The following is a 24,638-nucleotide window of genomic DNA, read 5'->3' on the forward strand; positions in this document are numbered from 1 at the left end:
CCTTTCTGTACCCCTTTAGACTTTGCAAGTGAGCATTGATGGGGCTACTGGATTGGGATTTTCAAGACTGATTCTACATTGGCTTTGAAGGGGGACATAGATTAGATGTGGCCCCTATCTCAATGCCTTTCTGTTCTCGTTCTCTCCAGATACAAGACTAGAATCTCTACGTAGTTAGATAGGCTCTCACTAGCTCCCAAGATTGGGCTAGCAAGGCTGTGGCACAGTGGCATCTGTGACTATGAGGAGGAAAGTGGCATCTCCCCATTTGTACCTTGTTTCCTCTGCCCAGGAAGGCCAGGACCTGGAGACCTCAGTACATGAGCAGGTCTGGACCCAAGGAGTTCATCTAGCCCATGAATGGGTCCTAGCCCTCATTCTGCATCTGTCTAGCCCTTTCCCCAGCTGTCTCAGCTCAGCCTTGGTAAAGGTCATGGGCCCTGTGTATTTCTGCATCCCCAGGGCTATACCCCAGGTTATAAGGCTGGCCTTCTACTGACTTGTAGTCTGAACTTGCTTATGCCATCTCTACCTATCTCTTTCTATGCTTGCCCTCTTAGTTCTTATACCTGAGATGGCAGATAGCGCTTAGCAGGAAGCCTGGAACAAAGCAGGCTCATGAAACAGGAAAAGCTGTGGTCCCTGTAGCTGTTCCTATTCTGTATAGGCCCTAAGAGCAGCAGACTTCTCCCTCCTGGAGAGCTGGGCCTCTTCCCCTTTCTCTCAGTCCCTGGCCACAGGCTCAGGCCATCTTGGCCTTGCTCACACTCAATGGCTTCCTCCCAAGGGCAACTTCTATTCTAGTGTAGCCCTTCTACTCTCCACTCTACCCCAAGCACTATTCTGCTCTGTTGGCAGGAACTGGAGGACTACCTTTTTCAGAGAGGGAGTACAGGGGCATACAGTCCTCCCGTTCCTGCTCCCCCGCTGACGTTCTGTTTGTGCCCCTTCCAGGCCTGTCTGGGGTGTTGGGATTTCTCAGCTTTATCCCTAACTAGGCACAGCCTTGCAGGTGTGTCATCTGTCAGTCACCCCACCATATTCAAGATGCAACCCCTCAAACTTTGTCACTTATGAGAAAATTTGGACCCAGAAATTGATTGAAAGTCATATGGCTTGATGGGTTGGGGGTGCAGCAGAGACCAGAATTCCTTCTTGTCCTGACTTCCTGCTCAGCCCACTTATGGTTGTTGGCTTCCTGGCAGGCAGAAATAATCATGGCACTTAGCACCTTTAAATAAAAGCAATAAATGGCCTTGGCTTGGCACCCGTAGTACAGTGGTTATGGCCCCAGCCACATACACTGAGGGTGGTGGGTTTGAACCCAGCCTGGGCCAGCTAAACAACTGCAAAAAAAAGAAAATAGCCGGGTGTTGTGGTGGGCACCTGTAGTCCCAGTTACTTGGGAGGCTGAGGCAAGAGAATCGTTTAAGTCCAAGAGTTTGAGGTTGCTGTGAGCTGTGATACCACAGCACTCTACTGAGGGTGACATAGTGAAACTCTGTCTCAAAAAAAAAATGGCCTTGAGAAGACATAGGAGGTCTGCACATGGGACATAGGGGGTCATCTGTGCTTTGACTAGGAGTGCTTGCCCTCTGACTACTGGAACATGTGGCCCCTCTGAGCTTTTCTTAATGCCCTCTTCCCTTGTTTGTTAAAGCCAACAGAGTGGTGGTGGTGGTGGTGGTGTGTAGATCCATGTGCCCAGGAGACCCCTGTGGTTTCCTCTGAGTCAAGTGTCTGTAGTTAATATCTTCCCTCTGGTCCCCTGGATCTGGGAAGATGCTGGGGCTGCCTTTCCCAGGATAATTCCTTTCCTCTTGGTGCTAGATGACTGCTGTGAGCTAGGTTGCTCTGCATGTGGGATCTCAGTCGTGTACCAAAGCACAACACAGAAGAGGGCACATTTCTCTGACAAATGAGAAACTAGGTTCTGGGGACCAGGAGGAGATCCTGCCTGAGATTACAGAGAGATCTGAGGACTTGTCCATATATATTCTGAGCCTCTCGAGGCCTCTGCAATCTAGCCCATCTCCTGTCTTTCCTATCCTAGGAGATGTCTTTCCTTCTGCAGCACTACAGAATCCCTTCCTACCTATCATGACTCAGTCCCAATGCCACTTACTCCAGGAAGCTGTCCAGAGTCCCTGGCATTGGAGCAACAGAACCTTCTTTGATCCCTTAAGCCCTGATACCCACTTTTGACTCAAACCTCTCTTACACCACCAGAGTCCAGGACCTGACATTTTTTTTTTGTTTTGCCAGGGCTGGGTTTAAACCCACCACCTCTGGCATATGGGGCCAGTGCCTTACTCCTTTGAGCCACAGGCGCCGCCCCTGGACCTGACATATGTTAGCGGCTCATAAATGCTTGTTAAAATTACCGTGGTCTAACACTCTGAGCTTTGGAAGGAGTCCCTGAGAGCTGAACTTTTCCTGGGTTTCTCCTTCTCCATAGGATAGAAGTTTTCTGACTGCATTTTAAAGATAAGTCACAGAGAAATGCTGTTTCTCCTGTTCTAAGTTTTGGGAATTCACAAAGGAATCTAACAGTTCCTCTGTACTCAGACAGACCTCATGGGGAAGGTCCGAGGAGAAAGAAAATGCCCATCCATGAGGCCATTTCTATCCTCTGCCTGCCATCTACACCACACCTCTGAGAAGTAAACAGAGGGGCTCTCTAACCAGGATGCCAAGAGGAAGGTAGAATGTGAGTCAGATGCAGAGGTGGGGGTGGGGTAGGGCAGCAGTGAACCCAGAGCCCAGAACCCTGGATGCCTCACCCTGCCTGCGGTTGGCGGATGGTGCCCATTGCTTCATGGGCAGGGCTGGCCTGTTGGGGCTGGTGCTGCCAAACTGGATCTGAGGGTGGGTGGGGCTGCCAGGCAGGCCAGACCCTTTCTCATTTGGCAGTTACCACCTTCCCTCACCTGCCATCTCCAGACCAGTCAGATCAACCTCCATGGCGCCACTTGTTAAAGTCAACAAATCAGGAGGCACGTGGAACAGGTGGCAGCCCTGTGCAATAAGAGTCCCTACAAATGGCTGCTCCTCCACTGGAAGGAAAGTCTAAGGAGCTTGATGTTATATACTGCTGGAACCTTCTGCACTGCCACAGCAGGTGGGCGATTTGCTTTTTTAACAAGGATTCTGGAGAGCATCAAACCCTTCAAAATGCAGAGAGTGCAGTTTTAGGCAGGGATTGGTTTTGAGACGCCTAGCTGGCCTTGCTGAAAGCTGTGCTCCCAGCCCACTGTCAGGGTCTCCTCTGCTGAGGTTTTAAGGTCATTTCCCACCCTCTCAGGAGCTGATGCTAGCTCTCCAGGCTTAAGATCTTAGATCTGTGGATTCTAATACTACCATAAACAGCTAACAGTTTTCCAGAGTATTCTGGTGGGCACTGAGAAGTAGACAGAGGGGCTTTCTTTAACCAGTGCACAACATATTACCTTATCTAACTCTTATTGTTCCTATTATATGGATGAGGTTCGGAGAGGTTAATAATTTGTCCACAGCTGGGGAGTAGGGGGGCTGAGATAAGAGCCTAGGCAGTTTGATTGCCAAAGTCTTAGCATTTTAGTTATCTCATGCTTCATGTAAGTCTGTGGGGACATGAATGGGTCTCTGAAGACTCGACCCCTGAAAAAATGTTGTCATTGTCCTCCATGGCTCCACAGGGAGCCCTGACAGCCCCAGCTGGGCCTGAGTGGTACTGCTAGTATTTGCCTAATATCTGCCCACTCTCCTCATTGTATGGAATTCTGTGCCTATGATTAGACAGGTGGTGGTCTTACATGGCTGGCATACAAGGACCATGATGGCTGTAGAGCTATCTCAGAAGGGGAGTATGCTTTGTCCCAGACCTTGTGAGTCTCAGACAAGCCCAACCCAGCAGGGCCTAGAACATCACAGACAGGAAGCCAGACTAGTCAGGGGGTGAGAGGAAATTGTATCTGGGCTGGGCCAGTCAGAGGAGACTTCTTGGAAGAGATTGCCAGTTTAATATAGACCTCTGGTCTGAGAAGGATGTGGATGACAGAGAAAGATACAGGGTCGGTCTCTGTGTGTGTGTATGACAGCATGCCTGATTTAGACACTCAGCACCTGCTGTGAAGTACCACTTTCCTACTTGTAGACCTGTGTCCTAGTAGGATGTGACTGACGAATTCTGAGAATCTGAGGAGGGATTAAAGGGCTCTGTGGAGGGAGGAGGCATTTGTGTAGGGCTTTGCAGGGTAAAGTGCCATTGCCAGGGACACTGTAGGGCTTCCGGATCACCTCAGGTATTGTTCAGGCATTATGGTAAGAACCTGGTCTCCATCACAACAGAGGTCATTGTTGTATCTCTTCTCAGCTTTGCATTTAGGGACTGGTTTTCCTACTTAGGTCCCTCATCTTCTTGTCCTTGGGACATCAACATGGGAGACGCCTGGGTGGGGGCAGCAATTGGAGCATGCAGCTTCTGCTGGTTCCAGCATAGTTGCTGGCTGTTGTGTGTACAAGGGTGATGGCCACCAGACAAGAGTTGAGGACAGTAGTCACCTTAGGTGAAGGAAGCATTCTAAATATACCTGTGCCATAAGAATGTGCACCAAGCATTCCCTGGAGGGCTGGCTCTGTTGCTGTTAGCAGACCATGGCTCCCATGGCTCCTGTGAGCTCTAGTGTTTTCCCAGAAAAACATTAGTTCCGTAGCCCTTGCTCCTTCTCTTTGAGATCTTGTGTAGTCCCAGATGAGAGGCACTTTGTAGGGCTGAGAGAGGGGCAGGGCTCTGGCCTTAAAATACTTTTTGCCACCTTTCCCACAAGTGACCTTGGACACTGTGACCTTGGACAAAGGGCAGTTAGGGAATTTTTTGCAAAATCATTACCTTTGTGGTACAGTTGCACTCTGGGTTTGATGTGTGACTGTAACTATCCCTGAATTCATGCTATGAATCAATGCAGGCTGGCAGACACTCTCAGAGGGTGGGGCTCTCATGTAGGGTAGCCTGGGTGCCATATTCGTGGCCTTTAGAGGACTCTCTTGGGTTCACCCTGCCCCTGAGGAAGCCAGTCCCTTGTGGGATGGGAAATAATGATGTGAGGTGAGCTCTGGGTCCTAGGCTCCTCCCTTCCCTCCCTCCCACCCTTTTGGAACTAAGTGGATTAGGCCTGTACAATTATGATTAAAATCCCCTGTGTGGGAACCAAGGAGGTTTTGCTTAAAGCAGTAATACAAGGCGAGGAGTCTGTCTGGGAAAATGGGGAGGTTCTGGAGGCCTTTTCAGGCCAGAGACTCTGAGAATACTGATTTTGGTTTTGATGCACGTCTGGTATTAGGGTTGCCTTTTTCTTTAGACTAGGGTTTTGTCTTTGCTGCCTTCTCTTCATGGCATTTTCTGTCCTTCTCAGCCTCACCGTCCTTCTTATTTCTCCTTTCCTGCCTGTTTTTCCTGCTGTCATTCTGTCCCTCCTCTCTCAGCCTTGCCATTTTCTCTGTCTCATGTGTTTCAGGCCTGATTGGCCTCTTCTCTGCAGCCAGGCAGGCTGAAAGCAGGCAGAGGACAGAATAGGGCTAGATTAGGTGCTGGGGCTTCCTCTCAGCCAGCCTGCAACTCCATCCCCCTACCTCCACTCCATGGGGCGGGGGTGGAACAGGAATGAGGATTGCCTGGCTATACTCATGCCACTACAGTGTCCCCTCTTGCTGCCAGTATTACCAGGTGCCAGCAGGGTTGGCAGTCAGAATAGGGGAGTCAGGTGCTTTTGAGCTAAGCCGTAACCCAAGATGTCTCTCCTCCATGGACGATCTGGTCTCTGTTATTGAATGTCCTTTTATGGCCCAATGATCTGAGACTTTTCATTGGGACAACAGTATGGAACCAGGCCTGTAATGACTTCCCAGTCGTCCCTGGCTGTAGTCCAGGAGGGAAGGGGCTGCGTCTGACCTGAGTCAGAGCCTTGAAACCAGCTGGAGGAGTTGGCAGGGGGTCTGGGAGAGCTCAGGATGTGAGTTGCAACCTGCTTTGATTTCAGAGAGGGCAAAATGAGTGTGAGCCTCTGTGCTAGCTGAAATGAGAACCTAAGACTCTCTAGCCTGTACCCTGCATCTGTTTGCTCTCCCCTTGGTAAGGCTCAGGGCTATTTTCAGGTGTATTGAGGGTCTAGGGCTTGGACCTGTCACATTCACTGTCCCATTCCTAAGGCTTCAGTCTCCTCAAGGGACCCATGGCATGCTTATAGATGCTCCCCCAACATAAAAATCTCTCTCTCAGGATGTGGCAGAGGGGCTATCAGGGACTCTCTGTGCTCTCTGGCAGACGGCAGCAGAAGGGGTAGGGGAATAGAGATAAGATACCTGCTCACTCAGTGCTTCCTACATGCCAAACACAAACAGCAGAATTAGAGCAAGTTATCACCACCATGTCACAGGTGCAGAGACTGAGGTTCACAAAGGCAGAATAATTCACCTAGGGTCTCATAACAGAGCCATGCTCAGTCTGGGTTAGAACCCAAGCCTTGCTGGCAGCCATCCCTCCCTGTGTAGTGGCTCGGTAGGGGATCAGGAGCCATAGTCTGCCCATCTGTTAAATGAGGGGCTGGGTGTTTTGCTTGGAAAGGGCTTTCCTTCTGGCTGTGAAGACACTTTTGGTGGGCAGTGACCATGGGCAGAGCTAAGTAGACAGGCAGCATGGAGACTGGCCAGAGGATGCCCAAGAGTGCCTCTCTCAAGCCAGTCAGTGAATGGTATGGCCAGGGGAACAGTTGACTGTGGTGATACTATTAGCAGGATCTGTATTCTGCTAGGGATAGGAGCTCTGGGATTATGACTCAGGTTTGAGCACCGTTCTCCACTATATTTCATGGCCCAGTTAAATGTTTAAATTAGGCTGAACCAGTACCAAGAAGTATCCTTATCCTAGAAAAGCCCAAGAGAGTAAGGATGAGTCAATACAGCCCATTCCCATGGCAGAAGTGTCTGCCAGGCCATCACCCTAGAGGGCAGAGCCTCTTCCTCCCCCTTCCTTATATCTATGGCTCCATAGATGATCAGAGACTAGGAAAGTCTTCCAGGAGCCAGGTAAGTGTTAGGGCCTTGGGAGCCCTATGGCTGAACAGGAACAGGAAGGAGAGAGGGGTACAGGCTAGGGGAAGCTGGAATCCTGGATAGCCAATATCCCTGCCTTCTGAGTAGGGTGATGGCTGTCTTGCTTACCTCATCCTGTGTGGGGAGCTGCAATGATGTGGATAAAGCCAAGGGATGCAGGCAAGATGCTGAGCTGAAATGATGTAGGCTTCAGGAAGGGCAGTATGGAAGGGTAGGAGTGGAAGTTTCCCTAGGGACTCTGTGCCAGCCTCTGGAGTTGATCTAGGGCATCCACCACCCCTGCTTTTTATTCCTTTGTCATCTCTGTGACATCTCCTCCAGAGGAGAGAGACCACCTGTCATTCTTCTGAGAGTTAGATTTTGGATATCCTCTTTCCAGGGCTGGCCAGAGGCATGGCCTGCTGGGTGCCTCAAAAGGGGTCACCCCTACTTGGGGAGGGTGGCACTGCCTCTGTAACTCTGTGCCAGCTGGGTGGGCATCACTGTAGCACAACGGGCTAGTTGGGGGGACATATTTCATGGCTAAAATGGGGTCTCTCCACTGAAGGGACATTATTTCTGAGATTACAACAAAACATTTGTTTGCAAAAATTTTTCTATCTTATGATGAAAATGTCCTATTTTTACACTGTCATAGAGGAAATAGAACCAGGGTAATGTTTCACAAATTATGTAGCTGATCTCGACAAAAAAATCCTTTTTCCTCTGAGAAGTTGAAGGAAGATAATAGAACCCGATTCTCTGATTATACACTCAAGGGGCTACCAGGAGATCTCTGTGGTCTCTCTCCAGCCTCCTGCAGAAGGCTGTGGGCAGAATGCTGTGATCCCGCACCTGTCAGGGGCAGAGGGATTTCTGATCCTGCTACTTGCTGTGTAACCTCTGGGCAAGAAGAGGTCATAGTTTTCTTTGGGTCTTCTTTCTCCACCTATAAATAGGTGTTCTGTGTAAGGAGAATGCAAGCCCAGTTCACAGATGGGAGCTTGGGCTCAGGGAGCTTAAGAGTCTGGCCTAGAGTCATATACTTTGTAGAAGGTGACATTGTTCAAAAGGATGTGTGGAGGATTTGAGGTGTATAAAGGTGTCCACCACCTGGGAGAGTGAGGAGCTGCCACTGGGGAGTAGGGGTATGCCTCCTACTGTAGTTGACTGAAGCTGAGAGCTGGGTTAGTTCCCTGGATTGGGTCTCCAGCTCTCAGCCTTGTTTATCACTCCCCAGAGTCTCTCCCCTACCCTCTCCCTTCCCTGTAGTGTCTTTCCCCTCTTTACTGTGCTTTTCATAGAAAAACAGGATTCACAGACTCATGATTCTTGGCCCACCTTTGAAATGCTCAATATGGCTCTGCCCCTCTGAAGATCTTAGACCATTTCCTGTGACCTACTGGATAGGAAGGGGTTCTCAAGGCTGTGTCTAAAATTTCCTGGTTCTGAAAAACAAGGAGGGAAAGAAAGAGTGTAAGGACACTTCAGGAAGACCCAGGAGTCCTCAAGCAAACCTTGAAACCCATTTTCATCCAGGATGTTGTATCTGCTCAACACACTCCGTATGGTCTTGTCATAGTGTTAATGTGATCTCTATGTGTGTGTTGTCATGCTATCCTCATAGCCTTTTGGGAACATGAGTACTTTCACTGTCCCCACTTCCCAGATTGCCCAGTGAGGCACAGAGAAGCCTGCCTAAGGTGAGTGGGGGATGGAATTGGCCTCTGTATGCAGATCTGTCTGCCTTGAAACCCTGTGGCTATAGCTAGTCTTGCAGTGCGTGGTCACTGGCCCGGCCCACCTCCACTGGCACGTAGTTCCCACTGTCCTTCCCCTTCCTTGCTTGGGAGCCTAGCTCTCAGCTCCCTCTTTCTAGAAGCATTCTTCCCCACTCCCCCATCCTAGCATTTCTGCCTTCATTTCCAAGCTATCTGGGACTGGCAGGAAGCAGACAAACTGAGTCCATTAAAATTTAGAAAATTGGACTAGTCTTATATTCTTGAAACTTGATGATTTCCAAACTTGTTTTGGCTCTCCTGTCAGTAGCTCCTCCCTATTCTCTTAGTACTCTGGTGGAAAATGGACAGGGAAGTTCCCACCCCATCAGCTGCCACTCCCTTCCCCATCAGGTATCCTACCTAACCTTGGCCTAGAAGGGGAGTGGTTATTTGGGGGTTCTCCTTGCTCCTGGGAGAGGCTTAGGAGAGGCTGGCCTTCCCTGTTGACTGTTCTGCCAGGTTTTGGCTCTGGAAAGAAAGGAGAAGGGAAAGAAAGAACCAGGGCCAGTTTCCCTAGGCCAACATATCCTCTTCAATTATCCCAATCGGCAATGACAAATTCATTGACCCCCAAATCCACCTATATGGGAAGGGGTTCTCAAGGCTGTAAAAATTTCCTGGCACTGAATAACAAGCTTGGCTCTCAGGCAGGGCTAGTACATGTTTGCAGGATTTAGGAAGAGGTCTTTAAACAGTAAGACCTCCCTGGGGATTAGAGTTGAATCCTGGTTTCCAGAGAACTCTCAGACTTGGAGGTGATCATGCAAGAACCATGGGACCCAGAGAAGTCACAAAACCTCCATAAGCCTCAGTTTTCTCAGCTGAAAATGGTGGTCAAAGATGTGGTTGTGGAAAAGCAAGAGCTAATGGGGGGAACATGTCTGGTATGGGATGGGGCTTGTGAACATTTGCCATTGTTGTAACAGTCACCAAATAGCAGGGCACAGTCTAGACCCAGGAGTGTGTGGCCAAGCTCTGGGAAGTAGTAGCTGGGTCTTTCTGTTTTGTTTTCCCCAGGCTGGTGTTGTGGTGATGAGTGCATGCTCCAAGCTTCCAAGATGCATGGGAAAGGGGTGAAGTAGCTGTTTGCATAGTCCTCACTGCCTAGCAGCCAACAGTTCTGAGTTCCAGTCTTTATTTATTTATTTTTTCTGAGACAGAGTCTTAACTTTTGCCCAGGCTAGAGTGCTGTGGCATGCCCTAGCTCACAGCAACCTCAAACTCCTAGGTTCAGGTGATCCTCCTGCCCCAGCTTTCTGAGTAGCTGGGACTATAGTTACCCATGATAACTCCTGACTAATTTTTCTGATTTTAGTAGAAATGGGGTCTTGCTCTTGTTCAGACTAGTCTTGAACTCCTGAGCTCAAGCAATTAAAGAACGTGTCCAGCCTGCGTTCAAGACTTGACTCTGTCACTATCTAGCTGTGTGACTTTGGCCAAGTCATTTAATCTCTCAGAGTGACATTTCCTCACAAGTAAAAGGATTCTGCTGGTTTTTCTTGGGCTGTGGTAAGCAAGCACTGTATGAGATGGTGTCAGCACAAGTACTGGCTTAGCACCAGGCAAAGATAGTTATTATGAAGGGGGCACTAATCCTACTGACTTTTGTTCTATGAGAATCCTCCTGGGACCTGGGCATTTGGGGCCAGTGGTACCAGGTAAGCTGACCTCCCTGGAACTGAGGCTCTAGGGAGAAAAGGTAAATGCACAGGGTGAGACAGAGGACAGACTGTGGTTAGAACTTAATGAAGTGAGGTCTGATGTGGCATGAGGCCAACTAATCCATAGCTGCAAAATTGTTTCCATTAGCTCCCTTAATGAGCTATGAAAGCTGGGAAAATGAGTGTATGAGGGAATAATGGTACATGTCTTTGACTCTAATTTGAAACTATGGCTAAAAAGTTAGATTTGACAATATTGTCAGCTCTCCAAATATCACTGGTGTCCTCTGTAGGGGGTGTGATGTGGAGTGCAGGGGCGGGGCTCAAGCTTTATAGGGAAGATGCTCAGGTCTTAAGAAGGAAATACCTAGCTTGGTGCCTGTGGCTCAAATAGCTAAGGTGCCAGCCACATACACCTGAGCTGGTGGGTTCAAATCCAGCCTGGGCCCACCAAACCACAATGGCTGCAACAAAAAGTAGCTGGGCGTTGTGGTGGATGCCTGTAGTCACAGCTACTTGGGAGGCGGAGGCAGGAGAATCGCTTGAGCCCAGGAGTTGAAGGTTACTGTGAGCTGTGATGCCATGGCACTCTACCTAGGGCGACAGCTTGAGGCTCTGTCTCAAAAAAATAAATAAATAAAACCCCCAAACAAACAAAGAAGGAAATACCTACTTTTGAGCCCTGAATTCAAGGTCAGTCCCATTCAGATGTCTGCCCCCAGAGTAGAGGCTGAGGTTGTGGCCCATGCTCTGAGTAGTCACAGTAACCTGCAATAGTCACTCTAGCTGGCCAGTGACAAGTATGTTAATAACCCTCACAGGTGCTAGTAGCAAAAGGCAGGGGTGGTTTCAACAACTGGCTATAAAATGAATCCTGCTATTCCAGAGGTATCGCTTATAAAATTGGAGCTGTGTCCTCATGGAAAAATAATCCCAAATAATCATACAATTGGGAGCATGAAGGGGTCAATCTTAGAGATGGGTAAGTTTAAAACTTTTGTCAAGGATGGAGTGTGGCAGATTCTTAGCCTCCCTCTGTAGAGAAGAGGTGTTCCCCACAATGAAGAGAATATGATGTGTACAGATTGCCTGAGCTCAGGAATTCGAGACCAGCCTGACCTGAGCAAGACCCTGTCTTTAAAAATAGCCAGGTGTTGTGGTGGGCACCTGTAGTCCCAGCTACTTAGGAGGCTGAGGAAAGAGGATGGCTTGAGCCCAAGAGTTGGAGGTTGCTATGTGCTATGATGCCATGGCAATCTACCAAGGGTGACAAAATGAGAGTCTGTCTCAAAAAAAAAAAAAAAGCCGAAACCTAATTTTTTCTATAATATTCTGTTAAGTTCTGCTGCCTGAGTATCTGGTAATGAGCATATTCACTGTGGTTTAATCTTTAGCATTCCAGCCTGCGCTCACCTGAGGCTGGGATGAGACCCCCTCAGGTGGGAAATAGTGATGAAGGGACATGACAGTCCTTACCACTTCTTTTCTCTCTGTCCTTGGGCACAGAATAAAGCAGGAATCCCAAGAAAGTGAAGGGCTTGGTGATGTCACCTCAGCACTTTAGTAGGTGTGCTATGCTATGGTACCATATGCTGGCTTCAGTTTTTATGGGGGAAATCCCTTTTAGAATTTGGTCTTGGAAAAAGTTCAGTGAAGGTCTGTGCCTCTCTTCATGGGATAATAAAAGTAACAGAGCCTATTTGATTTCCTTCTTTGCCAACACCTCCAGGAAGCTCTGAATTAAAATTTATCTTTGTTTATAGTTATGAATTTAAATGAGTTTCTGATGCATTTTATCTTTCTCTTTATTCTAAAAAGAATCTTCTATTTTAACTTTATTTGGCATTTATCATATTTTAGCATTATAAAATGCCTGAAATCCTATTGTCAATAAGCAGGGAATGTGGAACTAATGCAACTTGGAGTGCTACATAAGGCAGTGAGAGGAACTAGATCCTTGGTCTCCAGGAAGAGAATCCCTTTGCTATAGTGCTGCGTCTCTCAGGTTGTGAGTTGTCATGAAATCCAGAGTTTCAGCTTCTTAATTTGTTACTGTCTCTTTAATGGGAAAGATTACAAGACAGCTGTCTTCCTCCGGAAAGCGTGGGTGTTTGGCAGAAGCCACAGAGCAGCCTGGTCAGGGCTGTAGGTTAATTGGATGGGGGTGTGAAGGTTGGGGCTTTGGTGGTGGGGGTATTGGAAGAGGCTGCTTGTTCAGACTGGTGGCCTCGGTATCTCCTGTGTGTGAGGGACAGATGGAGATACTGTGAACACTTATTTGAGAAGAGCTCAGCTCTGGGGTGAGCTGGATAGGGAGACTGATATGCAGGTGGGCATGTGGGCCTGGGTAGGTGGTCCTTCCTGGGCTGGGAGATGGCTGGAGAAGGGTATCAGAGGCTGGTTCTCAAGAGTCACTGCAGACATCCTAGTTCTGTTTGATACTCTAAAAGAAAGAATGCTTTTCCAGCTCTGGGCAACAAGAGATGTTGAAAGAAGGTTTGAATGGAGGTATCTGGGCTTGGTCACCTTCTCGAGCAAGGCTGTCACAGAAAGACCCCCCCTCCCAGTCTTTCTCGGGCATCTCTTTGTAGAGTTCTCTGCTAGGGACTTCAGAGAAATAGAAAATATTTGGAAAATAGAAGAAAGGGACAGATGGATGAACCCCCCTGACCCTATACTCTCCGCACACCCATGCAGGCAGCCGTACACATTCGTGTATATATGTGCCACTCCTAGGTTCCCAAACACTCTCAAGCACCCCACACACTCCTCCATATGTACACATCCACACATCCATGCACGTATTTATTCCAGAACAAGCTTCTTGAGTCTTGTGCAAGCTGTGGCTTTGGCCAGTGCCTCTCCAACTTGGGACCACCCCCTCCTCTCACCTTACTTCAGGGAGGGACTATCTGGATGCTCTCACCAAAGTCCCATTCTCCTCCTTCTTCCAGCCTTGCCATACTACAACTAGGTGGCCCCAGGGTAATGACTTCATCCTTATAAACCTCTGTGTCCTCCATTTGTAAATTAGGGCTAATGGTCCCCACCCTGCTTCCCTCACAGGGTGACACCAAGCATTCCCATGAGATAAGGGACAGCAGAGTGTTTTGGAAACTGCAAATTGTTTTCCAAACAGGCGGATACTGCCTTTGTTTTCCTAGCTGTGGAACTCAAGAATTCCTCCACTTGGCTTGGCACCCATAGCTCAGTGGTTAGGGTGCTGGCCACATACAATGGGGCTAGTGGGTTCGAAACTGTCCCGGGCCTGCTAAACAACAATGGCAACAACAACAAAAAAGTAGTTGGGCATTGTGGCAGGTGCCTGTAGTCCCAGCTACTTGGGAGACTGAGGCAAGAGAATCGCTTAAGCCCAAGCATTTGAGGTTGCTATGAACTGTGATACCACGGCACTCTACCAAAGGTGAGATAGAGACTTTATAAAAAAAAAAAAAAAAGAATTCCTCCACCTACAAGCCTTGTCCTTGGTTGGGAAGGGACATAGCATAGAGGTGGTAACAAGGTCTTGCCTATTCTGAGCCCCCCCATTCCACCTGGTGGGGCTAGAGGAACATGGGCAAGTACCTGTGTGGGGCATGGGCCATTTTGCTCTCAACTTTTGCTGGGACTCATTAGATGGGGAGGTCAGGGAGATCAGTAGGGGTCTTGGCCTTCTAGCTACTAGCTCTGGGAGCTAGTGAGAGAATTTGGCAAAGGAGAGTGAGGGGAGAAGGGAGAGGTAGAAACTATTACATCAAAGCCTGAGGCCAGAGTAGTATCATTTGTTTAAGGAAATGTCATCTCAGATGCAGTAGTGGTTGAGCTTCAGCTCAGATAAAGCAAGAGTCCCTCTCCTTAGGAGAAAGCCAGGCTTCTACCTCATGGGTGAGTGTTGTGCATCTGTGTCTGTGTGTGTCTGTGCCTTTGTCAGGCGCTAGCTGGAGCTACCCAAGTGCCATCATAGACTCTTCATCTCTTAAGGACCCACTGAGAGCATAGATAGGACAGGAGTGAGGCAAGAGGAAGGTCTGTTGTGTTGTCAGAAGTCCCCTCCCATCTTCTTGTCCTCCCACCTGTGACAGGGGGCCAATACACTACTGCCCACTCCAGGTAACCCCTAGGGGGCTCAGGTATCTGGATGTGGCATCCATGGAGACCCAGGGACTGCTCCATGGAGGCAGTGATGTGGGAGTAACTACTTAGAAAGGAGCCTTTGTCCGGAGGTCCTCCTTGTTACTCCACCTTCTCTCCTCACCCCGTATAGCCCAAGCCTTGCAGATAACACTGGGGAAATAGAAGCCCAAAAGGAAAAGGGAGTGGCCTACAGTATATTCAGAATAGGGATAGAACCTGAATCTCCTATGTTCTGGCCCTGTGCTTATTCCCATGCCTGGGAAGATGGAGTTCTTGCTTGGGGGCACTATTATGCAGGATAATGTGGAATCATGTATTTCTGTGAATGAGGCCAACTTGTAGCAATGCTTCATGGACTGGAGCAGTCATGATGGGCTCCTTGGAAGAGGAGTTAAAATCAGGTTCAGCAGAGAGGGTAGGTGAGATACAGGCTACTCTTGGGCAGTGGGAGCAAGTTTGGCCAGATTGTTATGTCTCCCATTTGTTGAGCCTCCCAGGGGCCTCCTCAATTTAATCTTGTCCTCATTATGGGTTGTAAGGGTTTTTCCCCTTCATCTCCACTTGATAGATTTGTTCAATAAATCTACAAGTACAGATATTATCTGAGCCAGTGTTCTGTGCCAGGCCCTGTGCCCCAGTACTGGGACCCAGAGGTGATCAGGCTGATTGGCCCTGCCCCCTGGGCCCACAGTCTGATGAGGAATGCAGCATGGTGGCTGCCTGGCTGGGAGAACAGCTGTGCTGTCTGGGACCAGTTACTTCCCCTCTCTATACCTTAATTTCTCATTTAGAAAATGGTGATAAATGAAGTCCTTTCTTCCTAATACTTACAAAGTGCTCCAAACAGAGCCAGCACATTGGCAGTGAGACATCTGTGTATACATGTTTGTTTGAAGAGTTATCAGAGGAACAAGCTACATGCAGGTTGTGAGCAAGTGCTGCACGGAAGGTAAAAGTAAAAGGGGTGATGATGTGGGACTTTTCTGGGTTGCTGGGAATGCTTTCCGTCTGATAGGGGTGTGAGTCCCAAGGATGTGTGTAGTTGTCAAAACTCACTGAATTGCACCCTTGAGATCTGTGCCTTTTACTGTGTGAAACTGTACCTCAATAAGGAAAGATCAAGAAAGAATGAAGAGAGAATAAAGGGTGGTCAGGGAGTGCTACTAAGAAGAGGTGACATTTAGAGGAGTCATGGAGGTGAAGGCTCTGGTTATGGGGAAGAAAGATGGGAAAGCTGAGACTCTGGGTAATTGGGGCTATGTTCAGGATCAGCTTAAGGGATAGGAGTGATAGCCCAGGGGATTTCATGGCAGACTGGGCCCAGGTCCAGGGTCTGGTCCCTGTGATCTGCCCTGCAGACAGACCAGTGGGGGCATTCCATGTGCCTATTCTCAGGGCTTTGGCACTTAAGAGGGACTATTTTTATCTGTGAGAAATGAGTTCCTAAATATGGGCTGAGTGGGGCAGGAAGCCTCAAGAATCTCCACCACAAAGCAGCTCCACCTGGTGTTCTACCTCAAAAAGGCACAGGGTGCAGTCCCAGGCTGTGAGGCTCTCTGGCCCCTCCTAGGCCATATGCCTCCTTCCTCTCCTTCTCACACCTCCTATCTCCCTCTAGCCCCAAGTCCATCTTTCCATCTTTTGTTTGCTCATGAGTCCAGTGTTTCCTGCTAGGCCTCAGCCAGGCACCCCCAGGTCAACCTGACTTGCCTCTGTCCCCAAGCTACCCCCAGCCTGGTGGGAGGAACAGAGGCAAAAACATGGGGAGAGGTGCAAGGAAGACTTTGCAAAGGCAGAGACATCTGAATTGAGCCCAAAAGCTTCCTCAGAGAGAGTTGACTCAATGGAGAGGGAGATGGGACAAGAACATGCATGGCAGGGGCTAGCACAGGTGTAGACACAGAGACTTGAAGGAATAAGGCCTGTTTGGGAGCAGCATGTGTATCGTTTGACTAGAACAGAAAATGTTTTGGGGCTAGAGGTAGTAGGAGATGAGGTGAGAAAGAAAGGCAAGCCCTGGATGCCCAGAGAGGAAGTGGCATTTATTTGGAGGGTGTGGGGAAGCAGTCTATGGCCTCAGGTGGAGAAGAGTCAGAAGAGGAGAGATAGAGCCGAGGACCCCACTAAAAGCATTGCAGCTGCAAGCCTAGAATTTGGAATGAGATGCCACAAGGTATGGGTGGGGGACAGAGGCTAGGAGACCTGTAGGGGGAGGCTAGGAAGCAAAGGAGGAAAGGGCACGGGAAGGCAGTAGGACTAGGATGCCCCCTAGCTGGAGTTGCCTGAAGACACAGTGGAGGCAGGCCAGTGTGGTGAGTGGGTGTGACTGAGTTCCAGGAGGCAAGGGTATCACGAGCAGTGGATCCATGGCTTCCAAGTGGTGGCAGCTCCCATCTGCTGACAGCTGCCTGCACATTCCCAGCATGGTCTTTTTTGTTGCAGTTGCCCAGGACCCCAGAGCTGGTAGAGGGGTTTATTCAGCCCCTGGCTCTCTGAACTTCCTGCACTGCCTGTATTCTAGGGTGGGGTTGAGGGGAACAGCTCTAGAAAGGGAGAACTGACCAGCCAAGGAACAGCAGATTCAAGAAACTGTTGCTTTCCTGTCCCCTCCCTGAGACACTGTCATGGCCCAGTTTGCCTTTATCTGGAGAGCTTGGTCTCAGAGCCTGCCCCCAGCCCCCGGTGTCTTGTGTAAAGTGGCCTGACTCTCTCCATCCTGTGGTGGGTGGTCCAAGGGTCCTGATGGTACTGAACAGGGCAGGGGTGATCTGAGCTCTGGCCTTGAGCATTAGCCTTCCTCAGCGAACACACTGACTGGGCCTTGAGTGAGTAACCTGTTTGGGGAATGGCTTATCCCTGCTTCCCCCATTCTGGATCTCATTTCTGTGGTTGACAGCTACGGCCCAGGGCTGAGTTAACCTGAGCAAAGATGCTGACACCTGCCCACCTAAAACTGCCTTGCTATGATGCACCCTGTGAGGGTGACTCCATTTTAAAATTTTTTTTTGAGACAGAGTCCCACTATGTCACCCTTGGTAGAGTACTGTGGTGTCACAGCTCACAACAACCTCAAACTCATAAGTGATTCTCTTGCCTGAGCCTCCCAAGTAGCTGGGACTACAGGTGCCCACTACAACTCCTGACTATTTTTTTGATGCAGTTGCTATTGTTGTTTAGCTGTCCTGGGTCAGGTTCAAACCCAGATGTATGTGGCTGGTGCCCTTACTGCTATGCTGTGGGTGCCAAGCTGATGACTCCATTATTACTTCATTTTATGGAGCTGTGGGCTACAGCTTGGAGCTGTGAATGTTTGCCTAAGGTCACACCAAGTCATTGGAGGAGTTCAATCCCAAACCTACATTTTACTCCATCTAGCTGTCATCTCCCTCAACTAGGGTGCTCCCTAGCCCCAGTATGTACCTCTGGGTCCTCACCTGTGGTCTCTAAGCATGGGATGAAGGTGGAGGATGGGCAGCCAGGTCACCCTAAGGTGATCCCATCTCTTTAGTAGTGGGATGGCATTGTGGCCCTGGTCCTGCACAGCAGCTTCAAGGGAGGCTACAAAATTACCTAAGTTACCTTAGAAGCTGGGAAGTGACTGGGTGGTCATGACCAAGCAACTCATTTTGGAAGCACTTTTTCTGGTAGTAACAGTTTTATTCTGCCCACTCCTGGAGAATTTGAAATCTTAATTTCCTTTATTTATGTAGAAGTGAGGTCTTGCCTCCCTCCACTCTGGGCTGGGTTTCCTGGTGACAAATGGACTGATGGACACAGGCTTCACCCCTCCTGCAGGAAGCCTCCTCTCATGTTTCAGCATTCTCCTGGTCATACTGAAGCCTGTAGGGCAGATCTGCATGTTAGTGTATCCTCTCTCCTCTTTAGCCTTTCTCCAGTACCCTTCACTTGTTTCATAGGGGAGACACCAAGGGCCTACTGTGTACCACATGCCATCCTGTACAGTTCCCAATCCCAGCCTGGGAAATGAAACAACCATATCATCCTCATTGTAAAAATGAAGTTTGAGAGATGTGTGGCCCCTGGCTGGGGGTCATACCTCTGATGTGTGATTTGGCTATAAAATTCACTCAGTTTTCTACTTTATTTGCTCCCCATGAGAAAGGAGGCAGGAGCACCTCTCACCTTTGAGCCCCTCCAGGTTGTCAGCTACCTCCCAGGGACTCCCTAAGCTATTGGCCAAGCTGCTTGAGCACAGGGCTGACCCTAAAGTCCAGAGGTTCATTGGACTACTAGTCAGGGAAACTTGGAGTCAAATTCTCATTCTTCCCCTTATAAGCTGTGTGACCTTTGGCAGATCACAAGCTTCTCTGAGTTTATACATTCTGGTTTGCAAAGTGAGGGCAGCGGGCTTTGAGCCTGACACTTTCTGGACCTACCCACCCACAGATCCTGTATGACAGCCCCAAGGCTCGGCAGGAGGTGGACCACCACTGGCAGGCCTCTGGCGGTCCCCACATTGTACGAATCCTGGACGTGTATGAGAACATGCATCATGGCAGGCGCTGTCTCCTCATCGTCATGGAATGGTATGTTGGCTGCATTGGCTTTCCTCTAGGGTCCCAGACATTCTTCTAGGGGCTTTCTCTATTTTTCAGATAGCAGCTCTGGGTACCACCATGGCCTCTGAGGGACAGTGGAGTGGGCAGATGCAGGCCCTGCCCATGGAGCTATGGAGCTACCTGGCCAAGAAGAAATGAGGGCATTTCTTTAAGGGCAGGGGAGAAGCTACAGGGCTCTAATATGGCCTCCCTGGGAGTGATTTCCATTCTCTGAGAAGGGGCTCGTAGAGCTGTCAGAGAAGGCTTCTAAACCCTGAATGTGGATGAATGCGGGGGGGGGGGGAGATTTGGGGAAGAATAGTCCCCTCAGCTTTCACCTTCCTACCCAGGTTTGCGCTTCCATAGTCTCACTAGAAGCTGAGTGATTAGTTCCTAAAACTCAGAGCCAGTGAGTGGCCTTTTCTACCCTGGGCTTCTCCCACTGGCACTTTGGCTCAGCCCTAGCCTTGAATAGACTCACTGTCTAGGCAAGTTCCTCTCTGTCTGCCTTTTTAAGTTTCCCCCTCATTCCACAGGTTAGCCAGATCTTCAGATCTGCAGTTTAGATCCTGGCTTTGCTACCCACTAACTTTGAGACCATGGGCCATTCCTAGTCTCTCTGAATGTCTGTAATTCACATGTATTAATAAAATGTGGAGGAAGATCTTAAATGTAGTATTTATCCTGTGCTTGACACCATTTTAAGTGCCCTAAATATGTATAGCATATTCAGTTTTCATGACCATGAGGTTGTTATTATCCCCATTTTGTAAAAGACACACCTGAGGCACAGAGAGGTGGAGGAACCAGCCCAGGACCAAGCCATGCTCATGAAGGGTGAAGCCCAGGGCATAGCACACAATAGGTGCTCAGAAGTCATAGGATGCTGATTGACCTCTCATTCCACATTTGGGGGAAATGAGATTTGGATGAAGTTGGGCTACCCAAGGCCTCACAACCAGGTGGGGCCAGTGCTATAGGGAAACACAGGGGCTTCCTGGCAGGGGTCAAATCCCAACAAGAATCTTAAGAGGTCAGTTCAGTTCACCCAAGCTGACAGCCCACCATTCACCAAGTTCTACAAAGCACAGGGAGGCTCTAATAGTGGCTATTCACTAGGGAGGGAGGGAGTAGTAGGACCTGAAGCTCGTGCCTATGATTTGGATCAGGGACAGGGTGATACTTGATTCACCCCACCCCCCACCCTGCTTACAGTCACCTTCTCTTATAGCATGGAAGGTGGTGAGTTGTTCAGCAGGATTCAGGAGCGTGGCGACCAGGCTTTCACTGAGAGAGGTACATGAATGCAGCTGACCAGTGGTGAGATTCAGGGTAAGAGGGACGGACTAGAGTTGCAGTGTGATGCTGGGCAAGGCCCTGCTCCTCTCTGTGCCTCAGTCTTTCCATTTTACCAAGAGAGAGTGGGACCTAGTGTCCATCTCCCTGAGGGGTTCTGTTAAGTCTGTGACACCTTGTGGGAGATAGACTCTCTATGGCTTTGGGATGGAGGCCTCAAATCCTCTTGGTGCTGACCAGCAGTTAAGGTGGGGAAAAGTAGTCTAGGGCTGAGGAAAGAAGTTTAAGTGGACCGGAGACATCACTGGAGGAGACCAGAGTGTCTGAGACAGGGGTCCAGGATGGAGGTCCTGGGTAACAGGAATGCTGGCCCACGACTGTACCTAGGAGGGATTATAGGGTGCATGCTCCCAGGTTGCCTGACCTTTGACTGGTATCACTGACTGCTCTCCTTTGTGTCTGCAGAGGCTGCAGAGATCATGCGGGATATCGGTACTGCCATCCAGTTCCTGCATAGCCAGAATATTGCCCACCGAGATGTCAAGGTGAAGCTCTAGGATTGGGGTACTCCAGATTGGGGTACCAGGGAAGAGGGTACTGTCCCACTCCACTAGCCCTAATGGCTCCCAGCACCTGCTGGATGGAGGCCAAGTTTCTTGGTCGGCATTCAAAGCCTCTGCATCCTGGCCCAGATTGCTCTCAGCTTATTTTCTCCTGGTTTCAGCATATTCATTCTGTTCTTCTCAGATGAGTCTCCTCATTTCTTTCAAACACTGTGTAATCCTCAGAATAATAAGAATAACTAGGCTCCATTCTTGAGATACTTTACTAAGAAGAATATTTTCCAGCTCCATCCAAGTAAACATGAAGGAGGTAAAGTCTCCATCTTTCTTTATGGCTGCATGGTATTCCATGATGTACATATACCACTATTTATTGATCCATTCATGGGTCATTGGGCACTTGGGCTTCTTCCATGACCTAGCAATTATGAATTGGGCTGCAATGAATATTCTGGTACAAATATCTGTATTGTAGTGTGATTTTTGGTCATCTCAATATATACCTAGCAGAGGAATTATGGGATCAAATGGCAGATCTATTTTTAGTTTTCTCAGTGTTTTCCAGATGACTTTCCAAAAGGGACGTATTAGTTTGCAATCCCACCTGCAGTGTAGAAGTGTTCCCTTATCTCCACAACTACACCAGCATCTGTGATATGGGCTTAACCCTATTATGAAACTAATTTTTAGCTATCATAGGAAAGCTATAACCCAATTTTAGCCTAAGAATACAGGGAAAGGGGAGAGGGAGGGGAGGGGAGAGGGGAAGATGGGTGGAGGGAGGGTAATTGCTGGGATCACACCTATGATTTATCCCATAAGGGTACATGTGAATCTTTCTAAATGTGGAATATAAATGTCTTAACACAACAACTATGAGAATGACATGAATGCTATGTTGGCCAATTGGATGAAAGTATTTCAAATTGTATATGGAAACAACACACTGTACTCCATGAAAGTATCAATGTACACAACTATGATTTAATAAAAAAAAAAAAAAAGAATAACTAGGCTCGATGTCTGTAACTCAGTAGCTAGGGTGCCAGCCACATACACTGGGGTTGGCGGGTTCGCACCCTGCCTGGGCCTGCTAAACAACAATGACAACTACAACAAAAACAAATAGCCAGGCATTGTGGTGGGCACCTGTAGTCCTAGCTACTTGGGAGGCTGAGACAAGAGAATCGCTTAAGCCCAAGAGTTTGAGGTTGCCGTCAATTGCAGCCACTGTACTCTACTAAGGGTGACATAGTGAGACTCTGTCTCAAAAAAAAAAAAAAAAAAAAGAAGAATAACTGACTGCCTGTCTCCAGCCAGTGAGCCCAGATGCACATGTTATGTAATCCTCCCCCAGCCCTGTAATGTAGGTGCCATTACCCGTTTTACAGATGAGGACAATGAGGTTCAGAGAGATTAACTGGCTTTCCCAAGGCTAGAAATTGCTTCACTGGGATTCATTCATTCATTTGTTCACTCGTTCAGCAGGAAATTTGTGTATATGCAATGGGCCAGGCTTCAGACAGGGGTTGCCTGATACTGTTGGGGCTTCTGTGAAGTCATAGCCATAGTCCTGACAGATTAGGTATTCTAACACCAGCATTTTAAGGGAAAAAAGCTATTTGCTGGGCACTGGAAGAAGGAATAGAGATAGTTCCAGTTACTGGGCTTGCTAGCCCTTCCAGGATGGTCTTGAGGCTAGAAGCTCAGCTCTCCATATTTCCTATCCTGGGAGGACTGGATATTAGAGGTCATTGGGATCAGATGGATGAAATGCAAACTGAGGCAGCGCTGCATATACACACACATAAGCACAGATAAGCATGAATCTGCTCCTTCTGGACCCTCTACCCCAGGCCTGGAGCATTAGTCCCCTTGCCCTATTTCCTCCTAATACTGGGCAGAGGAGAACTGAGGCTCCAGCTACTGCATCAGGTCCATCTGGCTGAATATTCTCAACCCATATCCTTTGATTTTGGATATATACGGAGCCACAACAAACATACTTTCTGAATTGTTACTTTACTTTGGCCCTAGCTTCTTTTTTTCCCAAGGGAGAAAAGCATTCTGCAAAGGAGACTCTTTTGTGTAGGCTAAACCTACACTACATAAAAACTGAGGCTTCTCAGTTTTTATCCCAGTACAAGGTCAGATCATTACAAACAGAACCTGAGAAATCGCTTCCACTGGCTCCAAACCAGAGCTTCATCTAACACCCTGTCTTACCTCAGCTCTGCTTGAGGATCTAGATCCTACCCATACGTTGAAAGCCAGTTCCTGGGCTGCCTCCTCCATGTAGATTTCCCTACTGTCCTCATCTGCCAGGTTTCCCTGTGCTTACAACCAGGAAGAATTGCCTCTGTATAGCTCCTAGGGTCTGCGCAGTCAGGGCCTTCTCTCCTGAGCAACTTCAGTTGGGGCTATAGTCCTGTTGGCCCTAATAGGCTTTATTCTGGGCTGGGTGTGGGACATGTGCTGGGCAACAATGGCTTAGGAGCATTCTGCCTTCCCCCAGTGTTCTCATTCTGGCATTTCATGGCAGTGTCACCAACTCCGAATCAGAGTTCCTGCCCCTAGGCTCTTGATGGCACTTGGTCATTAATGATCTTGGCTGAAGAACTTCCTCATGTTTTCCTCTGTGAATGAAGGCATCACCTTGGTCTTCTCTACATTTGACCCATGTTGATGGCCAGGACTCCCCCTACACTTCTCTACATTTGACCCATGCTGTTGATGGCCATGGAGTCGGGGAGTCTGGCTGAAGATCATCTTGGGACTCTGCTCCCGACTGGTACCTAACTCCAAACCAATGTATTCTCTTCCTGGCCCAGCCTGAAAATCTGCTCTACACATCCAAGGAGAAAGATGCGGTACTTAAGCTCACTGACTTTGGCTTTGCCAAGGAGACTACCCAAAATGCCCTGCAGACACCCTGCTACACTCCCTATTATGTGGGTGAGTCCTTTTGGGATAGGGTTTGTACTTCCCCACCCCAACTATACACTGCTGTGTTATGGGACAGCCAGTGGGTTGCAGAAACCAAGGGGTTAACACCCAGGAAGAGGGAGGAGGGTGCGCCTCCTCTGTCTGCATGGAGGCGGGGGATGTGGGGGAGGGCCGGAGGCTGCAAAAATATTCTCCTAAATTTCAGCTTCTGCTTTTGAAAATAGATCCAGGAAAATTCTGGCTGTGGCCTGTGAGCTGAATGACATCACAGCAGCTCTAAATATATATGTGATAAAAGGCTGCCATCAGCTCAGGACAGAGCCCAGCCACGGTTGTTTTTCTCTTTCTGGGATTCATATTCAGAAAGTGGGCAGGGCTTTCTTCCTATATTAGAGGGATACAGGGTTCCAGCTACCTGCTTTGTGGGCAAAGGTTGGTTAGGCCAACCAGACCATGTATAGGGCCTAGAAGTATATATATGCTTGTGCTTCCTGGAAAAGTTACCTGCTCCTCTGTGAGAAAACCTCCCCCAAATCTGGAAAGGCCCCTTGTCAACAGTTCCTCTAACCTAAGAGTGGGGCAATGGCAGAGTGCTCTTCTCTCTTAGGGGAGGTCTTCTGGGAGGGTTGC

General features: G+C 48.8%; 1 protein-coding gene across 2 annotated transcripts in view; it reads left to right on the plus strand.

Annotated features, from left to right (window-relative positions):
* Positions 1-24,638, plus strand: part of MAPKAPK3 (mitogen-activated protein kinase-activated protein kinase 3) — a 32,967-nt gene that overhangs the window by 2,703 nt on the left and 5,626 nt on the right. For both annotated transcript variants that reach the window (XM_003800629.3, XM_023519552.1), the window contains 4 exons: positions 19,052-19,191; positions 20,435-20,499; positions 20,965-21,044; positions 23,894-24,017. In XM_003800629.3, coding sequence (XP_003800677.1) covers positions 19,052-19,191; positions 20,435-20,499; positions 20,965-21,044; positions 23,894-24,017 — 409 coding nt within the window. The remainder of the gene's footprint in view (positions 1-19,051; positions 19,192-20,434; positions 20,500-20,964; positions 21,045-23,893; positions 24,018-24,638) is intronic.

Source organism: Otolemur garnettii, unplaced genomic scaffold (assembly GCF_000181295.1).
Source record: "Otolemur garnettii isolate 467f Iridium unplaced genomic scaffold, OtoGar3 scaffold00179, whole genome shotgun sequence".
In the NCBI taxonomy this organism is placed as follows: Eukaryota; Metazoa; Chordata; class Mammalia; order Primates; family Galagidae; genus Otolemur; species Otolemur garnettii.